The sequence below is a fragment of the Anoplolepis gracilipes genome, chromosome 1 (genome assembly GCF_047496725.1).
Source record: "Anoplolepis gracilipes chromosome 1, ASM4749672v1, whole genome shotgun sequence".
In the NCBI taxonomy this organism is placed as follows: Eukaryota; Metazoa; Arthropoda; class Insecta; order Hymenoptera; family Formicidae; genus Anoplolepis; species Anoplolepis gracilipes.
Window position 1 is genome coordinate 15,330,418 of NC_132970.1, and position 24,463 is coordinate 15,354,880.

General features: G+C 33.5%; 1 protein-coding gene across 4 annotated transcripts in view; it reads left to right on the plus strand.

The window, feature by feature from the left end:
* LOC140669589 (transcription factor hamlet) overlaps positions 1-20,690 on the plus strand; it is a 90,163-nt gene extending 69,473 nt beyond the window's left edge. For 3 of the 4 annotated variants that reach the window (XM_072899603.1, XM_072899608.1, XM_072899587.1), the window contains 5 exons: positions 3,377-3,508; positions 5,208-5,334; positions 14,579-14,678; positions 16,979-17,135; positions 17,215-20,690. In XM_072899603.1, the coding sequence (XP_072755704.1) occupies positions 3,377-3,508; positions 5,208-5,334; positions 14,579-14,678; positions 16,979-17,135; positions 17,215-19,242 (2,544 nt within the window). In that variant the 3' untranslated portion in view covers positions 19,243-20,690. The remainder of the gene's footprint in view (positions 1-3,376; positions 3,509-5,207; positions 5,335-14,578; positions 14,679-16,978; positions 17,136-17,214) is intronic. The other variant, XM_072899595.1, reaches the window with a different exon arrangement.
* The last annotated feature ends 3,773 nt before the right edge of the window (positions 20,691-24,463 follow it).

Sequence of the window (24,463 nt, forward strand, 5' to 3'; positions counted from 1 at the left end):
TCCTTTGACAAATGTCGAAAAACGCGGTCAAAAACTTTCCGCCGCGCGTAATTGGAGCGTGAGTATCTCATAAATGTGGTTTTGTTAGATTTAATAATACCAGAGCCTTTTTGCGTATTGAAATATATATTAATATTATGACGCGTCTTTCTTTTTTTGCTAGAATTGTTCTAGCTTGTCAACGTAAATTTTTCCAGTTTCAAAAAAAGGGCATTATACAAAATGCCATATTTATAAAAATAAATAAATTATGAAATAAAATAAAATAAAATAAAATAATTAAATTAAATTCAGTTAAATGAAATTAAATTTTATTTAACGTAACTAAATGGATTACAATGTTTTCTATTCAACTTTACGGATTATGCAATCGTGACAGCACTCTTTTTCCTTTATTAAATAGTGTTCTGTTGATGAGAATTTTTTTTTTGTTATAAATAATTTCCTCAGAATCCCTCGCAAAAAAATTCGCTGCGACGCCAATGAAACAAGTTGGCGCATCATTGTTGTAGGTGAGACTCCGCGACAGATCCTAAGCTATCGTGTAAGCTAGCGAGTCCTCTATTGTATAGAATGCCTAGTTCGTGCCCGTTTCTAAAAACTCACTTTAATGGGTCTCTGGTAGCAAAGTAACCATTATGATCATCGAAGAATCGTGCTACCTTGATTCCTTTTCATCATTCTTTTGGCAAACTGTCCTGTCTCCTATTCGGTTATTGAATACTATTACGAGTTTCTCGACTGCACTATCTGGATTAACGTGTTGTGAGACATGATACTGTGGTAGTAACATATTAATTTTAGTTCACGTAACATCCTCATATATCAAGATTTATTGACCATTTATTTAGATAAATGAGGATCAATTATTTTTGACAGATATTATAATGTATTTTTTTTCGCAATATTATTAATTTACTTAAAAAGCTTAATTTCAAATTTATTCATTTAAATGAGATCTATAAATTTTATTATTACAGATTTGTACCATTTTTATATAAAATCGCATTCTGTATTTATCTCTCTAATAAGAGTAGAATTATTATTAAAGATTATAATATGGATTTGAAATAAATATATACCTATGTCTACTTCTCCAAATGTATAATGAAACTTAAGCAAGATTAGCAATATTAAATAAGAAGAGTAGGAAAAAATATAATAATAGTATTGACATTAACATTCTACAAAATATTTTATAAAACACAACAGTCGAAACATTTTGCATGCAAAAAATGGAGATCTTCACATAGGAAAGATTAAGATAGAAATAATATAAAAGGTTTACAAAAGAATAGGAAGATGAAGATCAAAATATGATTTGGAAAAATAGAGTTTGCGAATCAAAGGGAAGAGACCGAAAAATATCCAAGCTTAACAAACTCTTGCGATTTATGGTGTTTTTGGAGACCATAGGATTATCCTTGTGGACGGATTGTTAAAGCTCTGAATGAAAAGCTCAATGAAATGTCCCATTACTTAAAGCGCACTCTGTTTAGGATTAGGTACCTGGAACTAACATGTATTCACCTGCAAGATCATTGATTTTTATGGACACGCACTTAGTTACACTTACAACCAACAGGTGGTGTGAGCCTACTGACTCTTATTGCAAATACCATGTCTAGACATAAGTTTGTAAACTTTTGAAAAATACGAGGATGAATTTCAGACTGTCAATTTTATCAGGTAGAGATAATACCGTCTTTATCTGTTTGCGCTAAAATGTGCTTCTATATACTATTTTATTAATAATATTTTATTATAATATTTTATTATAATATTTTATATAATATTTATTAATAATATTTTATTAAAAATTTATTTATCAAGATTATTTACAATATTTATAAACAAAAGCTATATAATATCTTTAATATGAAATTTCTTAAATCAAACATTTATTAAGGTGAAGAACGTTATAATCATAAATGACATATAATACAAATTAATCTATAATTATAAATCATAATTGATAATATAATGATAAAACTTTAATTAGTTATTTAATTTATAATAATATATAGTGATATATAAGTTTAATTATTATTACACTTTCTTAGTTTAATAAATTTATTACACTTTTTAAGTTTGATAAAAAGTTAGTATAGACGACTTACAAATTGCGCCAAATATAAAATACAAGAGATTTTATTTATAATTTTATATATTATATACTTTAATATAGAATGTATTTATATTTAATATCTACATACATATATTTTATTCTAGTTCTTTAAATGTTTTTTCTAATGTTCGCTATATAAAGTTATAAATATAATTTTTCTCGAATTTTGTCAAAAATATAGATCGTCTAAAGCGAAATAAGTTTAAATATCACACATAAAAGATAATAATACCATTTATATATTGTTTTCATATTCTGCTCGTTTAACGATATACTTCTATATCGTTCGATAAGAATACAAGAGTTGCAAATTATCTCGTTCGATAGGTACAATGGCTTACGGTGGAAATATTTTCGTAAATGGCGGGGACAACAAGGTCCGCGGTAGAAGTGCAAAATGTGTTTACCGCGTGAGACGAGGGTGACGAGGAGAATGTCCGTAGCTTCCCGTTGGCAAATGGGGTGTCCAGGAACGACGGCGACGCATCGGGGGTGGAACGCATGGTCGGTCAAGCGTCGCGGGGCGTCGAGGTCCGCGCGCGCGCGCGCGTTAGAGAATTGAAAAAAATCACTTGTCTCGCCCTAAAAGCAGAAACGTCTCTCGTGGATGCTGGAGCGAGAAGTCGCCGGAACAGATGCGACGAGAGGGTGACAGTCCGTTAAACGCAATGTTCCAAACCCAAAACGTTGCGGAAATTCACCGCCACCGGAAATGTACACTCTTGCGCGTTATTTTGCGCACGTGCGTCGATATTGTGATTCGGAAAAATATTTTCGCGATCGCATGCGGCTTTAGGTATTGCCCAGAATTATGATAAAGTGGAAAAATCAAGTCACGCAATTCTTGTTTCAACACAAATATATAAAAAATGAAATCGGAATTTACTTCTTTCTTCTTGTATTCTGGATTCGATTTTACATTGTCATTAATCGTCACAAAGTAAAGTAATTTTGAAATATTATATATGAAATTTTTGCGACATGATACGTCTGTATTAACAGCGAGAAATTGCGATATAATATTTTATTACGATGTAAGATACGATGAGCGTTGCGGGAATAAATTAATTAAATAATAAAATCTCAATTTAGATGTAAGGATTATTTAATAGGAATGAAGGATAATTTTTGATAAAAGAATGTACTTTACATGTCATCATACATATAGTTTGAAACCATTTCAAATTCTTTATTGTATCTTATAGTTTCATTGATATTAAATGTTCATATTAGATGTGTTTCTTGCAGATATGCATAGCGGGCAGCGGAGTGAGAGGCTGGCTGGATGCATCTCACGAGACGAACAATTGGCTGAAATACATCCGAAGTACTGCTAGTCCACACGCGGTAAACATGCGCCACGTGCTCATTGGCGGTCAGGTAACAAAGATTCCATAATAAAAAATTAATAATAAAAAATTGAAATAAAAAATTTCTCGTGTGCAAGTGACGTGTGTCAGTGATTTTTACTGCATTAAAATTATAATAGCATAACTTAACGCCGGGAATACTTGAAATTAGTATAATAATTTAGGAATGCAAAACAGCCTTTCTTTTATAATATTATAAGATGATAAAAATTCTCCGTTTGATCCTTTGTAAATTTTCGATTTCGATTTCATTGTGACGTTGACAATGTAACGAAGAAATTAGAGAACTATTGCTTACGTTATGAGCAAAATGATCCTTTTTTTTTAGACATTTGGCGATTATTCTCTCTGACTCACTCATCCTCTATTTAGCGAGCATTTATACGCAACTGGCACTCGATCGACAGTTGCAGTTAATTGGAAACAATAATTACTCGGCGTCAAAGAGAGTTCCAATTTAATCCGCATATGTTGTCGATTGTTGAAAAGCTTATTATTACCTCACAAAGCTCTTATGTTGTTTTCCGCACATTTGATCATCCATTAAGCGACTACATACTTACCTCTAATATACGTGTAAACCTTGTTGAAGCGTCAGAGTTTTAGTAAAAAATACGATACATTGATTGAGCCAAAAGAAAAGAAGAGAAAAGAAGATTTTTCCATTTTCTAATAAAATGGAAAACGATTAAAAAATACGCTTAGAAAATATACTTAAAAAATATCACAGAATCTGTTTAGCCTTTCGGGAATTGCGTAAATAACGTTTTAAACAGATATTTTAGTCTCGAGAGGCATTACAAAACAGATTTTTGGTCAAATCACCCTTGAAGAGACTATCCTCACATATGATTGGCCGTCGAATAGACGTTATAAGCGGAAACGATGGAGGTCACGGTGTCAATTTAGGGTCGAGCTCGTGCTTCTGTCCGTTTGACTCTCTTTCTCTTTTTAACCTTCCCTTGTGTGAACCATGGCACATGGTATCCGCGATGTTGTGGGCGCGCCGTAAGCTACATGTATACAGGGTGTTTAGTTATTAAGTCACCCCACGGGGTCGTTTCACTGACTTCCTATACGCCCTCTCGCAATCGCTGTGGGAATGGGGGAGAGACGCGTGCTCTCTCTCTCTCTCTCTCTCTCTCTCTCTCTCTCTCTCTCTCTCTATCTATCTATCTATCTCTTTCTCTATTAGTGCAGAATCGCCGTCGTAATGATGCTTCGGGACCCCGTGACGACACTATAAAGATCGTTTCACGGCTTCCCGATGTTATAGATCGACCTTCATAGAATCTCATGCAGATTATGTGCGTGCGAGAAGGGATATTGTTTAATGAAATCAAAACGCATGCGTTGTCTTTGTCAATATTTTTATAGGTTTAATTGAGACGTAAATTGGGAAAACGCTTGCTTTTGTAATGTCTGTGATAATTGCTTTATTTTTAACGTCGATTTCATGACAGAAAGATTTAATAAAATACAAATATTTTTTTGCTAAAATTATATTTAATGTTATATATAATTATGTATTGCACATAATTAATACATTACCGATAAGGAATAATTTTAACATAAGTTGTAGACTTAGAGAATTAATTCTAACGATATAAAACAGTCTGTAAAAAAAGAGCATTAAAATTAACTTGGAACATATCTTTGAAAGAATAAAGAATTAAACATTTATTAAATATCAATCTCGACAATCACAGATGGTGTATGAAGCCGTTCGCGATATTGCAACGGGCGAAGAGCTTCTTTTGGGTCTTCGGGAGCCGCTTCAGTTGCAGGACATGCTGGGCGAGAATACGACCGAAGACAGAAGCGATCGAGAGACTGGTGAGTGTCTTAAGAAAAATTTTGTTCAAAATAATATTCTCATTTTTATGAATAAAATGTATATAAACGTCCTTACTTATCTATCCATCTATACATTTACCTATTTGACAGTAGTAAAAAATACTTTAAATAGTTAAATATTATTATATTGCACAACACATACATAATTGTAATTTTTTCCATAAAAGGAATACAATAAATTGAGTTTTAATAAATCTAAAATATTTATTTTATACAAACTAATCTGATATTAAAATTATAAGTTATTAAAGTCGCTAGTATTTAATTATAAACAACGGGTTAATTAAAAACGACCTGACTAGCCAAAATTATTCAATTTATTTACACGACGTTTCGACCATATGGTTGTGGTCCTTTTCAAGTGTAACTATAAAGAAAATAAATAACGGATCAAACATTGATATATGGATACAATTTTTAACGGATTTAAGCCAAACAATACAACATAATGGCGTTATAAAACTAGTCTACTCACACGTAAATTAAGAAAGAGAAGAAAGAATCCAATGGGACATGTTTAAAGGTAGAACTTAATGATGGAATAATTAAATATGTCACTTAGTTAAAAACAATGGTTATTAATTTTGAGATGAACACAAACAAGGAGACACGTCATGTCAGCATGAGTTTTTAAACGAAACTGTCAATGGTTAAAAAGAAAAACAGTTCAAACGACCTTTATAATTTTGTCATAAATATTATTTAAATTTTCAGTATCTCTTTGTAGATTAATCGTGGAGTTAAATTTCTTAATAAAAAACATTTCAGCTATTTCTCTTTTCTTAATAAATTTTTCATTGTGTAAAATAACCAAAGAATTGGTTCTGAGCGCCATTGAAAAACGATGGAATAACATCAGTTCTGCTACTAACTTTAGCCTTGCTCAATTTATACATGTTGTGGAATTAATTTTAGATTCGACAAGTTTTAGTTTTAATGGACAGTTTTACGAGCAAATTTTCGGAAGCCCCATGGGCTCTCCTTTATCTCCGATACTAGCGGACATTGTTATGGATGATTTAGAGTCTCATTGTCTAAATTTGTTAAGTTTTAAAGTCCCAATTTACTATAGATATGTGGACGACATATTTGCAATAATTCCACGCACACGCATTGATGAGATGTTAGATACTTTTAATAATTTTCACCCTCGTTTAAAATTTACGTTTTAGATTGAACAGAATAAGTCCATTAGCTTCTTAAATACTACTGTTTTACGTGTTGACAATGGACTCATAACTAATTGGTACAGAAAACCCACTTGGTCGGGAAGATATATAAACTTTTATTCGAATCACCCCATGAAATATAAAATTAATACGATTTACAGTCTTGTTGATCATGCATTGCTGCTCTCTGATACTAGGTTCCACAATGAGAATTTGTGTATCGTTTATAAAACACTGCGTAATAATTGTTTCCCTGACAACCTTATTGGACGACACATCAAAAAGAGGATCAATTTTTTAAAAAATCGCGACAATTTGGAATTTGAACCCCGGGGGAAGGAATTACAAAGAAGCAGCCTTTTTATTTCAATTCCTTATGTTAATGAATTTAGCTTTTGTTTACGTCGTATTGTTTGTGACGCTGGTTTGAACGTCGTTATGACTATAACTAATAAACTTAATACATTGATTAAGCGTGGTAAAGACAGATTACATACTGACTTTAGAACTGATGTTGTTTATAAATTACAGTGTAAGGATTGCGATGCGCTTTACATAGGCCAAACAAAGCGACATATACGCACACGTATTAGAGAACATCTTAACAATATAAAATTACATCCTACCAATCAATCAGTCGTTAGCAAACACAGAGTTGAATTTGGGCATGATTTTGAGTGGGACGATCCGGTTATTTTACACAATGAAAAATTTATTAAGAAAAGAGAAATAGCTGAAATGTTTTTTATTAAGAAATTTAACTCCACGATTAATCTACAAAGAGATACTGAAAATTTAAATAATATTTATGACAAAATTATAAAGGTCGTTTGAACTGTTTTTCTTTTTAACCATTGACAGTTTCGTTTAAAAACTCATGCTGACATGACGTGTCTCCTTGTTTGTGTTCATCTCAAAATTAATAACCATTGTTTTTAACTAAGTGACATATTTAATTATTCCATCATTAAGTTCTACCTTTAAATATGTCCCATTGGATTCTTTCTTCTCTTTCTCAATTTACGTGTGAGTAGACTAGTTTTATAACGCCATTATGTTGTATTGTTTGGCTTAAATCCGTTAAAAATTGTATCCATATATCAATGTTTGATCCGTTATTTATTTTCTTTATAGTTACACTTGAAAAGGACCACAACCATATGGTCGAAACGTCGTGTAAATAAATTGAATAATTTTGGCTAGTCAGGTCGTTTTTAATTAACCCGTTGTTTATAATCTGATATTATTTTAAAAAGATAAAAAAAGTGATTCAGTACAATGTAATATATTTATTATTAAAAAATAATGTCTGAAAAAAATCCAATAAAAACGCAAAATAAAATAATATTTAGCCGACAAGAGATATTAGCGTTCACGATTATTTTCGGCACGACTTTACGACTTACTGCACTGCGATACGCATCGCGCACGTTGACGGCTCGTGCGCATACGATCACGGATACGAACGCAAATGAAGGTGCAAGAGGGCAGGTGTTTTCCGAAACGACGAATCGGGGGCGGGCAGAGGGTAAATCGTGAATCGTTGTGTGCACGAGCTGCTCGTCATGCACCCTTGACTCTGGCGTGATTCACCTGGTCGACCGTTGCATATTAACCCCCGTCCGGTAATAAGCGCTGATTATCTGCAGATAGACGTGTTCGAGTCACATGTCGCCAGGCCTGTCCCTCTCATGTGACTCTTGTCCGGAACCATCTCTTCTCATTTATCGATATATACATGCAAAATGCTGTATACAATCTAGACGTAATATGTGGTCACAAATTTTTTGTTTTTTTTTTTTTTTAATAAAAATATCTATATTTTTAAAATATATATTTATATAAAGTTGCATTATGTATAAATGTGATGATTGCTGAATCATTTTTCAAAAAGGATCATACATTTGAAATAACATTTTTAACTATACATATAATAAAAGTTTAGTATATTATAATAATAAAGAAAGATATTTTTTTCTCTTTTTCTAATTAGAAAAAAAATTTGTCAATATCTAAGTATTTAGAAAAAAGGATTATACATTTTTTAGTATGATTCAGGCAACAGGTTTCCTAAGTTGCACCATAAGTTGCCAAAATTTCACATATATTGGACACAACACATTGGAAACAATATTATTTGATTTGGAAAATAAAATAATTTTTATAGGCTGTTATATACAGTCTAAACAGTACATATAATTATTATATACGATGTTTTGTCTGTATCAAGATAAAATGTCGTTATGTTAATTGAATTATTTCTTAACGTTTCACTTTTTCAAAACTGAAATCGAGCCTTCTTGTAAAACATCCTTATTTTTTAAATTCATTAGTATTAAAGAGTATATTAGTACGACTTTTTTGAACAATTAAAATGCCTATTTTAATCTGTCCGCTTAATTTAGCCAATCGATCGTTGGATTTCATTATGTGGACCATTGCGCCGTTAATATATTCGGGGCGTTTACGAAGAAGGGTAGCTTCTACGTGCCTGACTGCTCGACAATTATCTGGTTGTAACTTCTGCGCGATGGTCAGAATCTGGATGACGACTTGGTAGAGCTGGAGGGTTATACGCGACACCCAGATGTCGCGGTAATTAAAACCGGGCTTATTGTCAAAGTTCTGCCGAGCTCGCAGTCTACGACTAATTCGCCAACAGTTTTTCGTCATAATTTTGGGACCTTGTCAAGGTCTCCTCTCGCGTTTCCTGGAAGATACTAATATATTTGATATTAAATATTCCATTGACAAAGTCATTTATAAGATATTATAACGCACGATTGCGCAATGAGAAATGTTCCTAATTTGGAGATTTCTAAAAATCTAAAGTCGGGTTTAATTTTTTGAGAAAAATTGATGAAGCTTTTGATGAAAGATAAAGATCTATATTTTATAATCAAACGAATAAAATATACACATTGGATAATAATAATTTCTTTATATTATTTAAACTATGTATGTGACTTTTATATTAACAAAATAAATTATACTTTTATTATAAGAAACAATATAGTAAATATGATGACGTTTTTTCATGAATAATTTAAGATTATTTCGAAAAAAATGTGCTTCCAGTATATATTCTACTAGAATCATGGTTAGAAGCAGAGTTTAAAAGAAGGGAGGTACAGTTTTATGAAATGGCTTTAGTAGTGAAAAGTTACTGCGGCAATTAAGTTGAGCCTACCGATAATGTTAATTGCTCTGAATTTACTTTGGAGATTAAGAATCTCATTTGCGACGATAGGCAAATGAGGGTTATGGCATAAAAAAAATTGCATCCACGTGATTTTCTTCTATTTTATATTAATATAATATAAACCGTGAAAGCATTGCGTTACTTTTACTTTATTGATGATTTTAACTTTATTTTCTTTATTATTTAACTCATTTCGTAAATATAGAGGGAAAAGTAAAGAAATTAAATTAGTAATTATGTTATATATGATATATATATAGTATACTTTCTTCCGTTGATTCACAGAAAACTTTTACTTTTTTACATGTATTTTTACGCATTAAAAGATTAATACCCCCTGTAAACGGCACAAGAGTGGTACTGGCGTTACCGTTAATCCAGTAAAGCCATTTTTACGAGGGAATCTCCGACAAGCTGGTGCGTGCAACAGGAATAATGATGTCAAACAAACGATGTATGTTCGCTCTGTTCCAACCCTTGCGAGGGGCATCTACGATCCCTCGGACAGATCATTTTTTTTGCGAATAGAAAGAGGAGGAGAGAAATAGAGATAGAGATATATATTATATATAAGGAAATAGAGAAAATACAGACAAGGAACACAAAAGAAAAATGTACAAAAAGAAAAATATATAAATTAAAATTATTTTAACTTACATTTTATTTTGAAGTGTGCCTCCAACTTGGAAAATGAATATTGAATTTATCTTATATAGATGTTATGTGTATAAAATATATTTATATTAACAAATTTATATTTTACTCGCATGCATGAGGTGTTAGATTTATTTTCAACTTTTTACAGATATAAAATTTTCATTTGTTATATTATATATACAAAACAGTTAACGATTAAATATATTTTAATAAAACCGAAAATTGATTGTTCTTTCTTTTTTTTCTTTAAATTTGTATTTTGATGAAACCACGAGAGAGAAAATTTAACAAATAATTTTATAGCGACATGGCGAGCAAATATATATGTGTATGACAATAAGATTTTTCCAGCTTATTTTAATCTATAACTATTTAGATAACTAATTACAAAATATTTACATAAAAATGTCTAAGCTTACATGTATCTACATCAACTGCAATATTATGACTTTTTCTAGCAACTTTTTTATTAGACTTACATGAATCGAATTGCAAAATGGCAGATGCAATTATTGTGGGCAGTTACGATGATTTATGACTGTGATTTTCTGTGGAGTTTGTTTTTTTTATCGTCATTTTCTTCTTTTTTTTTTGCGTCTACATCGTATTCGGTGTGTTTTTCGATAGCTCTATTAGGGTAGCGGATAATTTATAGCTAACTATTGTCGATTAACACGCGCGTAACCAGGTCCCAGGGACGATTGAAAAAAAAGGGCACGGGTTAGAATGAGAAAAAAGGGGTATCCGCGTACAAAAGGGCACGCGACACTCTTTCCTGAGGGGGTGGTGAGGTAGGGAGGTGCGTGTGACATGTTACAACCCCATCTGATTCATCGGACTAACGACACGTTTATTTGACATTTGATTCGAAATCGCTACGGTCGCGTGCGACAAATTTTTACAGAAAGATGCTGGCAGATATCGATTTTCAGTTTATTTCATAACAGGAGAAGTAATTATTTTTTTTTTGTAGATTATTTATCGAGTGTAAGAAAAAACATGTATATAAGATATATATAAAAGACAAGTATTATAAGAGAAAAGATTTTTTACTTTTTTAAAAGTAAGAATATATATGTATATAATTTATTTTAAACACACACATTTATGTTTAAAATAAACATTTAAAACATGTTTTGAACATTATATATTAAACACATGTTTTAAATATTATATGTATTAAATAAATATTTAAAATATGAATTTTTAAAGACATGATTAATATAAATTTATAAAAGGAATATTAAATAATTATTTTGATTTGTGTGTAGTATAATAAAATTTATTTCTTAAAAATATTATTACAAAAACAATTGTGTTAAATATAAAATATGTTTATATTATTACATTTATTTTTTTAAATATTTTATTTATTTTTATAAATAAAAATTGTGTATATATATATATATATATATATATATATATATATATATATATTGTGTTCACATTTTTATTTTAAAAAATTATTGAGACAAACTTCAGTAAATATTCTTAATATATTTTTTATAACATTTATTTAATAAAAAATAGTTTATCGAAAAAAAATATTCAATTCATATTTTTTTGAATTATTATATTTAAAAAATTATCATTTTTGTAATGATTGCACCCGATTGAACTATCATCAAATGGAAATCACATGTGAGGAATAATGAAGATTTAGATAATTGTAATAGAAAAGCATAACAAACGCGATGAATGAACAAATAAATTTATATTAATCCGTATATTAATCAATTTATTTTAATAATTTTGTTTTTTTTTTGTAAACGCATCCCCGATGCGACAAAAACATTGATTTCCGTTACTTTTTCCCATGCAACTGCCAACTGACTATTCGACCGCGGGGGGTGTGTTGCCAGTGGATCCCACCTGTTGACTTTCCGCAACGTGACTTTGTTCCTACTCCTTCTGCGCGAGTAGATTAACATAACGCTTTCAACCGTTTTCATTAATCTTGAAAGAACGATCGCTTCAGAATATACGTACTTAATTCACAAATTATGAATTTTCTCAAAATTATGCGAAGGATATTTATCATTCTATCATATTAAATATTTATCAAGAATATCAACACAAAAACTAAATATATTATTATCATTTCATTTACAATCTGCTTTTTTATTTTTTTTGATTGGTAGTTAAAATTCTTTATCCATCTTTGTATTATTTTATCTATGTATTATTATTTAACAACTTTGGAAAGCTGACATTACACTGTTTAACAAATTTATATACATAATTTAATTACATAATTTATTTTGATATACTTGGGCTCAGTTATCTTTTTATTATAATTTAAAGACAATTTAAAATTTCATTAGTTAATGACGTCATTATTTAATAATTATCTTGTCAAAATTTAAACAATTCTTGGCTCGTTTTTCATTGGACTATTTTTTGAATACTGCATTCGGGGGAGACCGTTTCGAGCGTGAATTCGAAGTCAGCCGCATCCTTCATTGTCTAAATTCACGGTATGCCGCTACGAATTAGTCGTGGAAAGAGGAACGATTAACGTACTAAAGCCCGGGGGAGAGATGGTAGCATGGCGTTGGGCATAGTTGGTGGTACGGGGATTGTGCCCGGTTCCCATGAAGGTCCGTTGGGGGCCATCACTCGACCATATGGTGGAAACAAGTGTAGCGGCAGATTTAAATAACCGTTGGAGGTTGGATATCGTTCAAACTCAAGTTGCACCATACTCGTTTATGTTTAGACTCCTTCATGTATGCAAAAAAATTATTAAAAAATTAAAAAAAACTTTATTCTTTTCAATTTGTCTGTTATTGAGCTAAACTCTTTGTGAAATAAATCTTTTTTTTTCTATATTTGTTTAACAAGTTTTACGAAATATTTATATAAAAACAAGGTAAATTTTGACAATAGACAGCTGATTGATAGGCGCTGGTAATCACACGTAATCGCGATACTCTTTACGGTAGCAACGATGCTAGTTGCGTGTTCAATCGTTGATAATTGCACCTTGTTTCTTTCATGGGTTTCTGATTTTACCTGTCGTTTGGGTTCTGATATTCAAAGGTAAAACGCCGCAGGGGAGCTGCTGAGACTCACCTGCGATTGGCTGGTTCCCTACGTCGTTTGTACCAATAGCGAGCGATTCTGAACACCCCCGCCGGAGTTTGTAATCACTGAACGTTGTACCGTCAACTAACTAGAACATCATTGTGTCTGTTGTCTTTGCGATCGCTTGTGTGTCGGATTGTATTTGTTAAAAAGGCAAAGGTGACAGAGTGACAGTGAAGTAATTTGAATCTTATTGTGATCCACTGTTTTACAATCGTATGACAAGTGTGGTAGATGAGTTCTCAATATTTGAGAGAGGGATTATTAATTAAACGGTAAATATTTTATAAAATAACGATGTAAATAATTATACATATTTAGTAAATTAGTATATGTGAACTTATTAAAATTCATATAAAATTTTTATTAATAAATATAATATAATTAATAATTTTACCATAATATTTATTAAAAATTTTCTCTAATCGTATTTTTCTCTAATCGTTGTTGCACAAATTAATTTATTATTAAGATACTATGTAATTTTAATTATCGGATTATATGTTATAATTTAAAATTATGCTTAAATTAATTTTGTGTATAAATAAATAATGAAAATGTCTGGTTCAATCAGTAAAACTTTGAATGCGCGAATAATTTGACAACATGACGAAAAGCGCGAGATTTAATTACGTAAATGTTATAGTGAGATTTAAAGTCGACGATTTAACGCCACACGAGTTTGTCGAAAATTGTTTCCGCCAATTCTACGAAATTAAATCATCGAGTCGAATCCCGTAGGAATGTCGAAGTCTTCGTTTAATAGATGAGACGATATTGCCACTTTAATTTAATAATTCAAGAACAATCCACGAGTGTCCACTTGTCACGCCACGCTTCTTCTCCCCTCGCGCGGTTCTGGATCACGTAATTTGCCTACAACACGACGAGTCACGTATCATTGTTCGCAGGGGGTTGTAAATTATAGAGCTATGATCATTCGCATTCACACACATATATATATATATATATATATATATATATATATATATATATATATGTATACATATAAATGTATTTACACTTGCGATGAAGTCGCGACTTTTGCTCATCCTGTCTTTGATGTACAACGAATACTTGTAACCTGCATTACATTTGTCATTTACAGCCTCGCAACACAGTGGAACCGTCGACGAGGACAAGGAAGACGAAGAGGAGGGAGAAACGAGATGCACCGTCTGCGACAAACCGTTCCAAGATATTGAACTGTAAGCCTTTATTGTGTCATGATGGTTTTTTCAAGATATCAAAATACAAGTGAAGAAATAATTTTACGCTTATATTCAAAAGTATGTATAATTTCGAAAATTACCAACTTGGATTTAAAATCCAAGCATATCTTCTTTTCATTGAAAAATTTTATATCTGATAAAAAATTTGATAAATATTTCATTTATGAGCAATTAAAAACGATCTGTTCCACACCTTAATATTATATTATAATATTCATTAATATTTATGCTAGAATGAAGATAGACATTTTTTATTTTTACCTTACAAAAAAGTTATTCTTCGTATTTCATTATTCGACGAATCGTCGTTGATGCGACAATACAATGTGCTATCTCATGAAGGATTCATAGCGCATCATTATACGCTTTTGAAATCAGATGAGCGACGATTACGTGCTCGACGACACGATTGATATCGAGAGACAACGGCTTTTATAATCGACCGACGAGCGTTAAAGAGCACTTTCGTCGCGTCCGTCGATTTTCAGCGTCAATTATTAATTAATCGATGGAATTCAGAGGGTGAGTGCTACGCGTAATCGCCTTCTAATCTCAGAGGCTACGCGATACGCGCTCGCAAAAGCTTTTTTTGTCACGCGAGCGAGCGATTTTGAAGAACGATATCTCTCTCTCTCTCTCTCTCTCTCTCTCTCTCTCTGGTGTTCTTCTTTAAGACTCCTTATTCGTTGAACAACATACTTGCTTACTCAGCTTTCGTTCTGTTGTCGTTCATTGCCCTGTCATTGTCTTTAATTGAGAAATAATTAATGTGAATTTATAGACGGTGAGAATAATATAAAAGCAAATTAAATCGATATTATTCTATAAATTCCTCTTGAATATATTTCTAATCTCTCTTCTCTTTCTTTCTATTTTCTCTCTCTCTCTCTCTCTCTCTCTCTTTCTCTCTCTTTCTCTCTTTCTCTCTTTATGATGCGCAAAAAATTTTACTGTTAAAGTATTATATTAAATACAAATCAGACGTTGTGTGACCGATGAGAGAGTGAAATCTTTATTTTCTCAAAAGAAATTCAGTTTTTATTTACCAAATGCTATTCAACAGTGCAAAGTCAAATACTAATATATAGCTAATATGGTCTTTACAATATTTGAGCACATTTTCTGCACGAGTGAAATTTTATCTCTATATTAACTGCGGTGATTAATTTTTTGTTCAAGAACGGATATTTGAAACCGAATAAAATGTCGTCCTCTTCTTTTAATAAATTCATGTTACCCTCTCGTTTAATTCTCAATCTTAGCTTTCACCTTTTCAATCAATCATATTTTATTCAGCGCAACATAATTTTGTAACACAATACTTAGTAGTTTTTCTTTACAATAAAAATAATCTTGTGTGTAATAATTTATATATATTTCAAGTATCTAGAAAAATCCAAATTTTAATGAAAATTGACCGGCTCGTCGTTTGTACCGTCTCTGATCAACGATAATACTCACCATCGTTTTCTCTACTAGCGGACATTAAGCTAAGTTTCTTGACGCGGCAGATTCACCTGTTGGGGGTGTTAAACCCTATGCCTACGAGATCAGGAGCGTACTAAGGCTATCCCTCCTCCCCCTTATACATCATCGAAGACGTCGCGTGCCCGCAGCTCATCTGGCACGACACACCGTTACCATGAAGGCACTATCTCACCGCGAATAGGTTTCACACGACGCGTGTGTCCGGGGGTGTAAAATCAATGTTGCCGCACACCACGACACCGTCCCGTGCGACGATAACCCATGCCTACCCCGTGACAACCACTCTTTCCCTCCCCCCTCCCCCACCTCCTAACGATGGCTTTTCTTCGTGACGGCGTGTGTTCGTGCGCGACGACCGCCCTCTTCTTCAGGGGCGTGCGACCGTTATTATTACACGAGAGTCGAGACCCGCCACTCGCCGCAGAGTCACTTAGTCATCATCCGGAACTTGCGCTCGGCGCAGTCTTTGTCGGTTACCGTAGCGCATCCTGCTTGCTCACTGGTGGTCTGATTAAAGTTCTAGCAAGGTATATGGAAAGTAACGTTTCGCAAACATTTTTGTTCGCCAAAGGAGAACTATCATCAATCTTCCGTATGTGCGAAATCTTTTTAAACAAAATGCTATAATAAATGCATGTCTGGCTCGGAGATATATATTATTTTTCAATAGCGTGCATTTTTATAGATACACATTTGTAAATATTTATTTTATATTTAATTTATAATCTATTTTATTATTTTTGTGTGTGTACTGTATTTAATGGATTGTTTGAATAATTTATTTTCAGATTGGATAGCCACTTGGTGACTTGTCACAGATATCCTGCGGAGCAGCACCGTTGTGACAGCTGTCCTCGTGCTTACGCTTGGCGGCCGCTTCTGGTACGGCATCGCGCTATCGTTCATGGTGATCTCAGGAATTATCCCTGCGAGAATTGCCCCAAGGTAAGTTTTAAATTCGCGCTTTGCTCGCCGAAATTAGACAATCCTTTTGATCCAGTAACATCTTCAAAATCGCTAAAAGTCAAACATCCGGCAGGTTTTCACGGACCCGTCGAATCTACAGCGCCATATTAGAACGCATCACGTGGGTGCCAGGAGTCACGCTTGCACGGAGTGCGGCAAGACCTTTGCGACCAGTTCTGGCTTAAAGCAACACACTCACATTCACAGCAGCGTAAAGCCCTTCCAGTGCGAAGTCTGTTTCAAGGCGTACACGCAGTTCTCGAATTTATGCCGGCACAAGCGTATGCACGCCGACTGTCGCATGCAGATCAAATGCGTTAAATGTGGACAGTCCTTCAGCACGGTAACGTCGTTATCGAAGCATAAGCGATTTTGCGACTCCACAACTCCCACCGGTCCGCCTGGAACTATGCCGCAGTTACCGACGCCAACGACGAATCCCTTCCTGGTGTATCCACGGCCTCCTGTGAGCCTGCCAGGTGGTCTACCCTTCTACCCACCTAGTTTGATGGGTCCTTATCCGGGAATTTTTCCGAACGCTCCGAATTTTCTGAATACACCTCTTCTCTTTCCGCCGAAGATTGAGGAAGCTGAAAAAAGGAGCGAGAGTCCTTTTCCCAAAAAGGAACGATTCACTCCTCCAAGGGTGCTGCCACAACACAATAAAGTGTCTCCTTCTACGGCGGAGGAGGCTACTTCTACCTTCAGGCCGTCTCCGGCTAGACCTCCGGTTCAACCGACTCCGGAAAGCGACGACGATTTGTCCAAGAGGAGAGAAACAACGACCAGAAACAACGAGCGAAAAATGAAAACTGAAAGAGCGTCGAGTGTTTCGAAGGAAGAGACGACAGAACAGCCGTTGGATTTAAGAGTGCAGACTAAGAAGCAGGACATCACTTTGAAAAGCGTGAATAGGAAGAGTCGCACACCATCGCCGGCGCCAGTGCTGGTGTCGAAGGAAGAGACACTCGCATCTCCTGACCCTCCGAAACTGGAAGAGGACACCGCCGCTCCGTTGCCGATGGAAATCGAAACCAAGGAAGTTCCGAACAGTCCTCAGCAACTGAGGACTAGTCTGCCGACCGAACAACCACCGACCAATACGCCGCCGCATATGGCTTATCCCAGACCGATACATCCGATGTTTCTCGAGACGATGTATCGCGGCCCGACGGGGACGTTTCCGGGATTTCCTGGGGCGCCACCGCCCCCGGGGACAGCCGCTCCGGAATCCAGACTGATACCTCCGCTTCCACCCTTCGGTCCACCGCGCGGGCTTCCTTTTTTAGGCTCGCTTATGAACGGGCTCAGCGGCGCTAGGCCAGGAAATGGTTTCGATTTGCTCGCCCGGCCGCCATTGAGCGCGTTCCCCGGCGTGAAACCGTTTCAAGAGGCCGTGATGTCACCCCATCACCACCATCACCATCACCATCATCATCATGTCCATGGCAAGATGAAGGATCGGTATTCCTGTAAGTTCTGCGGCAAGGTGTTCCCGCGTTCAGCCAATCTCACGAGACATCTGAGAACGCACACCGGCGAACAGCCGTACAAATGTAAGTATTGTGAGCGATCCTTCAGCATCTCGAGCAACCTACAGCGGCACGTCCGAAACATCCACGACAAGCAACGGCCGTTCAAGTGTCCGCTCTGCGAGAGGTGTTTCGGCCAGCAGACCAATCTGGACCGACATCTTAAGAAGCACGAAGCCGACGACGGTAGCGGCGTAGTCTCGGTCGCCGACTCGCCTGGCAGTAGTAACGAAAACGAGCGGGAAGACACATACTTCGACGAGATTAGGTCCTTCATGGGCAAGGTTACTTACGGTGGCGAGAGTGGCTACGGACTTCCTCATCACCCGGCCTATATTCCCAGTCAGCTACGAGAGATAAACGAGAGTAAGATGGAGTATGACGAGGACGAGGATAGCGAGGAGGGCGCGTCTCCGCTAGAGGAGACGGATGGACTGTCGCCGATCGAGGCCAAGGAGTCGCCGTCGCCCTCGCAGTACGACTTGAAGCTTAGGGAGAAGCAGGAGCTGCTCAATAATAACACCGCCGAGCCGGTGATCGAGATCTCAACATAGCCCAGAGGTCGAACCGGGTGATTTGCGCTTCGAAGGACGGGGAGAGTTCGTTTCCCTTTAATGTACAGAACCGTTTGCGAGTAACTGTTCGAGAGGTAACGCTCCGACGCGCAGGATTATCATAGCTTAGAATGGTCCGCCATACTTTTGACCTTGCAAAACATCGATATTTGCACTTTCACGAGATAAATTAGTATTTTCAAGTTATATAATCGGATTATTCTCCGTGATACCGTAAATCTCCATGAAAGACAGCCGACAGTGATAATTATATTTACGCGTCAGTATACTTATTCCGGAGAAGTTTCCAAAGAATATAACCACAAAGAATTAAAACCCCACCCCAGTTATACTTGTAAAACATGTGCTCTACAAAAAAAAAAAAAAAAAAAATGCAAAAGAATTCGGCGAACAAAATCCCCGAAGATCTTGTTACACAATCCTTTTTTACGCCCCACATTTGTTTGCACTAGGCATCGTAAAGAACAACAAATGGACCAGTTAGCTCCCCTTCTCACATATACACGCATATCAGAAGCTCTTCTATCACCTAGTTCTATAGTTTCTACAGACTCGTTATATGAATGTAATACGCGCACGTAATTAAATATTACTCCCTATCCCTTCCCCATCCCTCTTCGTCCTTGACGAGATCGATTGAAAAAAGCGGGCGGTATAACATTATTTATTATTATTATTATTATTATTATTATTAACAAAGTTAATTTATCGTTATTATTACATCGTCGCTCGGCAAAGAGGATCGTACGTCATAAGCATCGAACGATCGAAGCGTTTCACAGATTGTTAAACTTGCTTGCAATGTATCCACCACGATCGATAATCCAATCACTGACGTTTGTAGATCCTAGATGTATCTACGTGTGCGCTGTTATCAACTGGTTTGTTTTTTAACAGTATTATAGTCGCGTTACATTCAGAACGTTCGGGGGCTCTTTTTGAGAGCGAGCAGTCGCGGAAGTTAGATTGTTGTAAAAATTCTATCGTAAGATGATCGCGTTTGTAATTGCTTGAATCGGTTCGAATATTGAGGATTTTATTAGAACATAGCTCTGAAACAAGATTATTGTATTGTAGTAGGAGCGACGAGACGACAAGAAAAAGTTCCATTTGATGCGAAGATAAAAAGAATCTAGGACCTGCGAAATGAGAGAAAAGTTTAGCACTTTCGCATCGTGTTCGTGTATTAAAAATTGATGTACGTTAGTCCGCGGAGTCACAAAGCGACGAGAAAGGAAGAAAAATCGAATCGACGTAAAGAAGAAATACGTGTATAATTAAATAATTAGATGGCAACGAAAAATTTTATCGCGAAAAGAACACTGTACAAATTTCTATTAGGTGATATATAACATTTGTAAAGAGACGAGAGGAAAGATACTTCCGCGATTTTTATTAATATATATATATATATATATATATATATATATATATATATATATATATATTAATATATATATATATACATATATATATATATATAATATATATAATATATATATATAATATATATAATATATATATATAATATATATATATATAATATATATATATATATATATATATATAATATATCGTATTTATATATATATATATAATCGTATTTATATATATATATATATATATATATATATATAAATACGATTCTCTAGAGAGGTTTCTTTTTTCTCGTAGTAAACGGGACGAAGGAGAATTATGTCACGTTAGCGAACCATACCGTTCCTCGCGTTTCACTCACCCCCAGTAGGAATATTTAAGAAACGCGTCTCTATGATTTAACGTGTGTCACCGATGACAAGAGAAAGTTAATAACGATGAGAGATTAAGCACACAGCGTATTACATGTGTACTAAGTACGCTCGCGATTAATAAAAAAATAATTATACAAAGAATATATCGTTCGTTTGTAATCACCGAGTTGGGGCTTCACTTGTTTTTTCACGTAAAAATTTTACGAATACACATTCTACATATCTCTCTCTCTCTCTCTCTCTCTCTCTCTCTCTCTCTCTCTCTCTCTCTCTCTCTCTCTCTCTCTATATCTTTTCCTCTCTATTTCTCTCTCTTTCTCTTTCATTATAGAGAATAATAAACTTATGAAGTGATTAGAGCATAAATATATTGAACGAATTACTTAAGAAAAACTATATTATACGACGCTGTCTATCTATACATACTGTATAAAAAAAGCATCCTGTAACTCTTCATTATGATTACTATTAAAATATTACACTTCAAGTTGTGAATTATCTAAGGGATAGTGTCACCTGAGTCGATTTTATCTCCTTTATCTTATATTCCTATCCAATAAAATTTGACGAATGATCATACCATAATTTTGATACTTTCAACATGTTGCCTAGATTTAACAAAGGCAATAAAATACAAATAAATAAGATAACAAAATAATATTTTTACAATTAAAGAGTTACACAGCAAAGATGAGGAATAAATCAAATTAAATTGAAAACATTATTCTGTAAAAAAAAAAACAATACATAATAATACACACATAAAAATTTTGAATAAAAATCAAACTTTTCAAGCAGAAGAGATATTAAATAATAAATAATATTTTTGTACATTTATTTTATTTAAAAAAAAATTGACATATTTTTCATAATTATTATATCATTACACAAATACGATAAAGTAGCTTTTCAGTATACTTATTCTACTGACTTGTGCTGCACTCTGATGCTGCGTATATTTAAAATAAATAATTTTGTATTAAATAAATGATAAAATTCATCTAAAAATTATAAAAGAAATTAGTACAATGATGCCATTTACATGAATGATTTTTATTTAAACAATTTAAGAATTGTAAAGTGTGCAGTGACTTTCTTTATCGACGATAAATACAATATCTGCTCTAAAGGTAAGATGTTCTTCACATTCAATTTATTTTCAAGACACTAGATTACGCTGCATTCTACAACTTATACATTGCAATCAATTTTATGTTATAGTAAAAAAAATACAATTTTTTACATTAGACATTTTAGGACATTATATGAAGATAATAAGCACAAGCTTATAATGAATGACTTTTTTTTTTACAATTATATGATATGTAATAATAGACAAACTTTTATTTTAATGCAATAATTGCTCTTAAATCTTTATTATTAATTTTTATTCTTATTATTAATTTAATTTAACATATATATAATATATAATACATATTGCCAACAATTAAATTAGCAAACAAATGTTGCTAAAAAATAAGGAAAATCTCGAATGCCACCAGTTAATTGATGGACGATCTGGCGTTGATTTAATGAAGGTTGAACTTTGCCTGTATTATATACATGCGGTACGTTTGCTTGAATCGATCCTCGACGCCCACTCGATTAGATTTATTGTATTATTATCGTACTCCATACGATCCACCATTCAAGTCTATCTGACTGAACAACAATGTTCACACGTGCGCCACTTAGACTCTTATCGTTGAATCGCCAAAGGAAACCAGTAAATGCATCGATTAATTCAATGCTATAATAGTTATCACTTTAATAATATCATTTTACACACTTATCGAGTTGCTTTATAAATAAAATACAAATTACCTCTGAATCATGATGCGCGATAAATTAACAGTAATTACTTGTTACATTATCAATATGTAATTCTATATCATATTTTTTTTCGCATTTTTTACTATAGATGTCTATTAAATATAAGCAGTGATAATAAAATACTGTTAAAACGATATCGCGGAAGAAACTCGAATAACACACTGATTCATGCTTCAATTAAACAAAAAATCAAATTAATATTATCGATATAGTTAATAACACTATTTAAATTATAAACATATTTAAATTTTTCATATATTAATTATTTGACCCTAAATCTAAATATTAATGAACATACTATATTTGTCTTAATGCGTTTTTTTAGATAATATAAATATAATGTCAATAATAACGTAAATAATTTTTTGCTTGCAAAAGAAAGTGAATGCAGTTGCACAGAAAATAAACCGACAACCTTTTTTTTGGTCAGACAATTTCACGAAATTCCATCGTGATTTGTTACAAACACCTCTTAGGTATTGCGCCTGTTAATTTACGTCGATTGGCAAGAAATGCATCGCTCCTCACGTTGATCGAGCTTGCAGCCTGATTCGATGGCAAGAAGAGTTGTGTCTTAATCAACAGAGTTGTAAAAAAACTGACACTTACGTCATATAATCTGAGACCGAAACTTCTTCGTGCGCTAATGAATGATATGATGGGTATGAATGAGATAATCAAAAGAGAGATGTAGGTACAGAGAAGAGAAAGTCGAAATCAGATTTTGTCAGCCCGCAAAAGTAACCAAAATATATGTATTATTTATTTATACAATTTATATTTATTAGGTCGTTATAGATGAAACGGTCGTTTCTGATTTTTTGATTGAAATGTTTATATTACAAGCTTAATACATATTTTCCTAATCAAAATAGTCTTTATCTTATTTCAATACATTTCCTTCAACGCGACACAAATCTTTCAATGTCTTTCCGATAGAAATTTAGAAAAACGAGAAATTTAGAGAGAAGGAGAGACAATGAATTATCTAGAAACAGTTTTTATATCAACTCTTTCAAATAATTTTTCTGTCAATTTGAAACCAACGTTTAGTGGTTCGTTCATTCGCAGTAACTTTGCCGAAAACAGAATTTATACTATGCGTTGCATTATGATCGAATTTAAACTCATACAAAAAATTATTCAAAATTTCTTTATTTTCTATAATGTAGGCAATTTGATTTTTAAATATATGTATATCGTATAATATAAATGAGGTTGTTTGCATTAACTTAGGAGATATGTACTTTTCGAATAATGCTATGTACAAAGAAAAAACTGAATTACAAACACGAAAAGTGTTAACTTATGGAAAATGGTCATTTCATTTGTAACAATCTACATAATATATCAGTGTACACAAAATATAAACAATGAAAATATAAAGTAATAAAATATAAATTAAGGGGATCCAAAAGCTGTTCTATATTATCGAACTAGATTTAACCTGACATGACAATATATTTGCTTAATATAAAAGTTGTGCAATTTATAAACACAAAATAAAATAGGTTCTGCTAGGAATTGCATGAAGGAATATTTGTAAATTTTTAAAAATGACGTCTGACATCGAGTTTGTGTTTCAATCTCGCACACTCACAGATGCACGAGAGTAA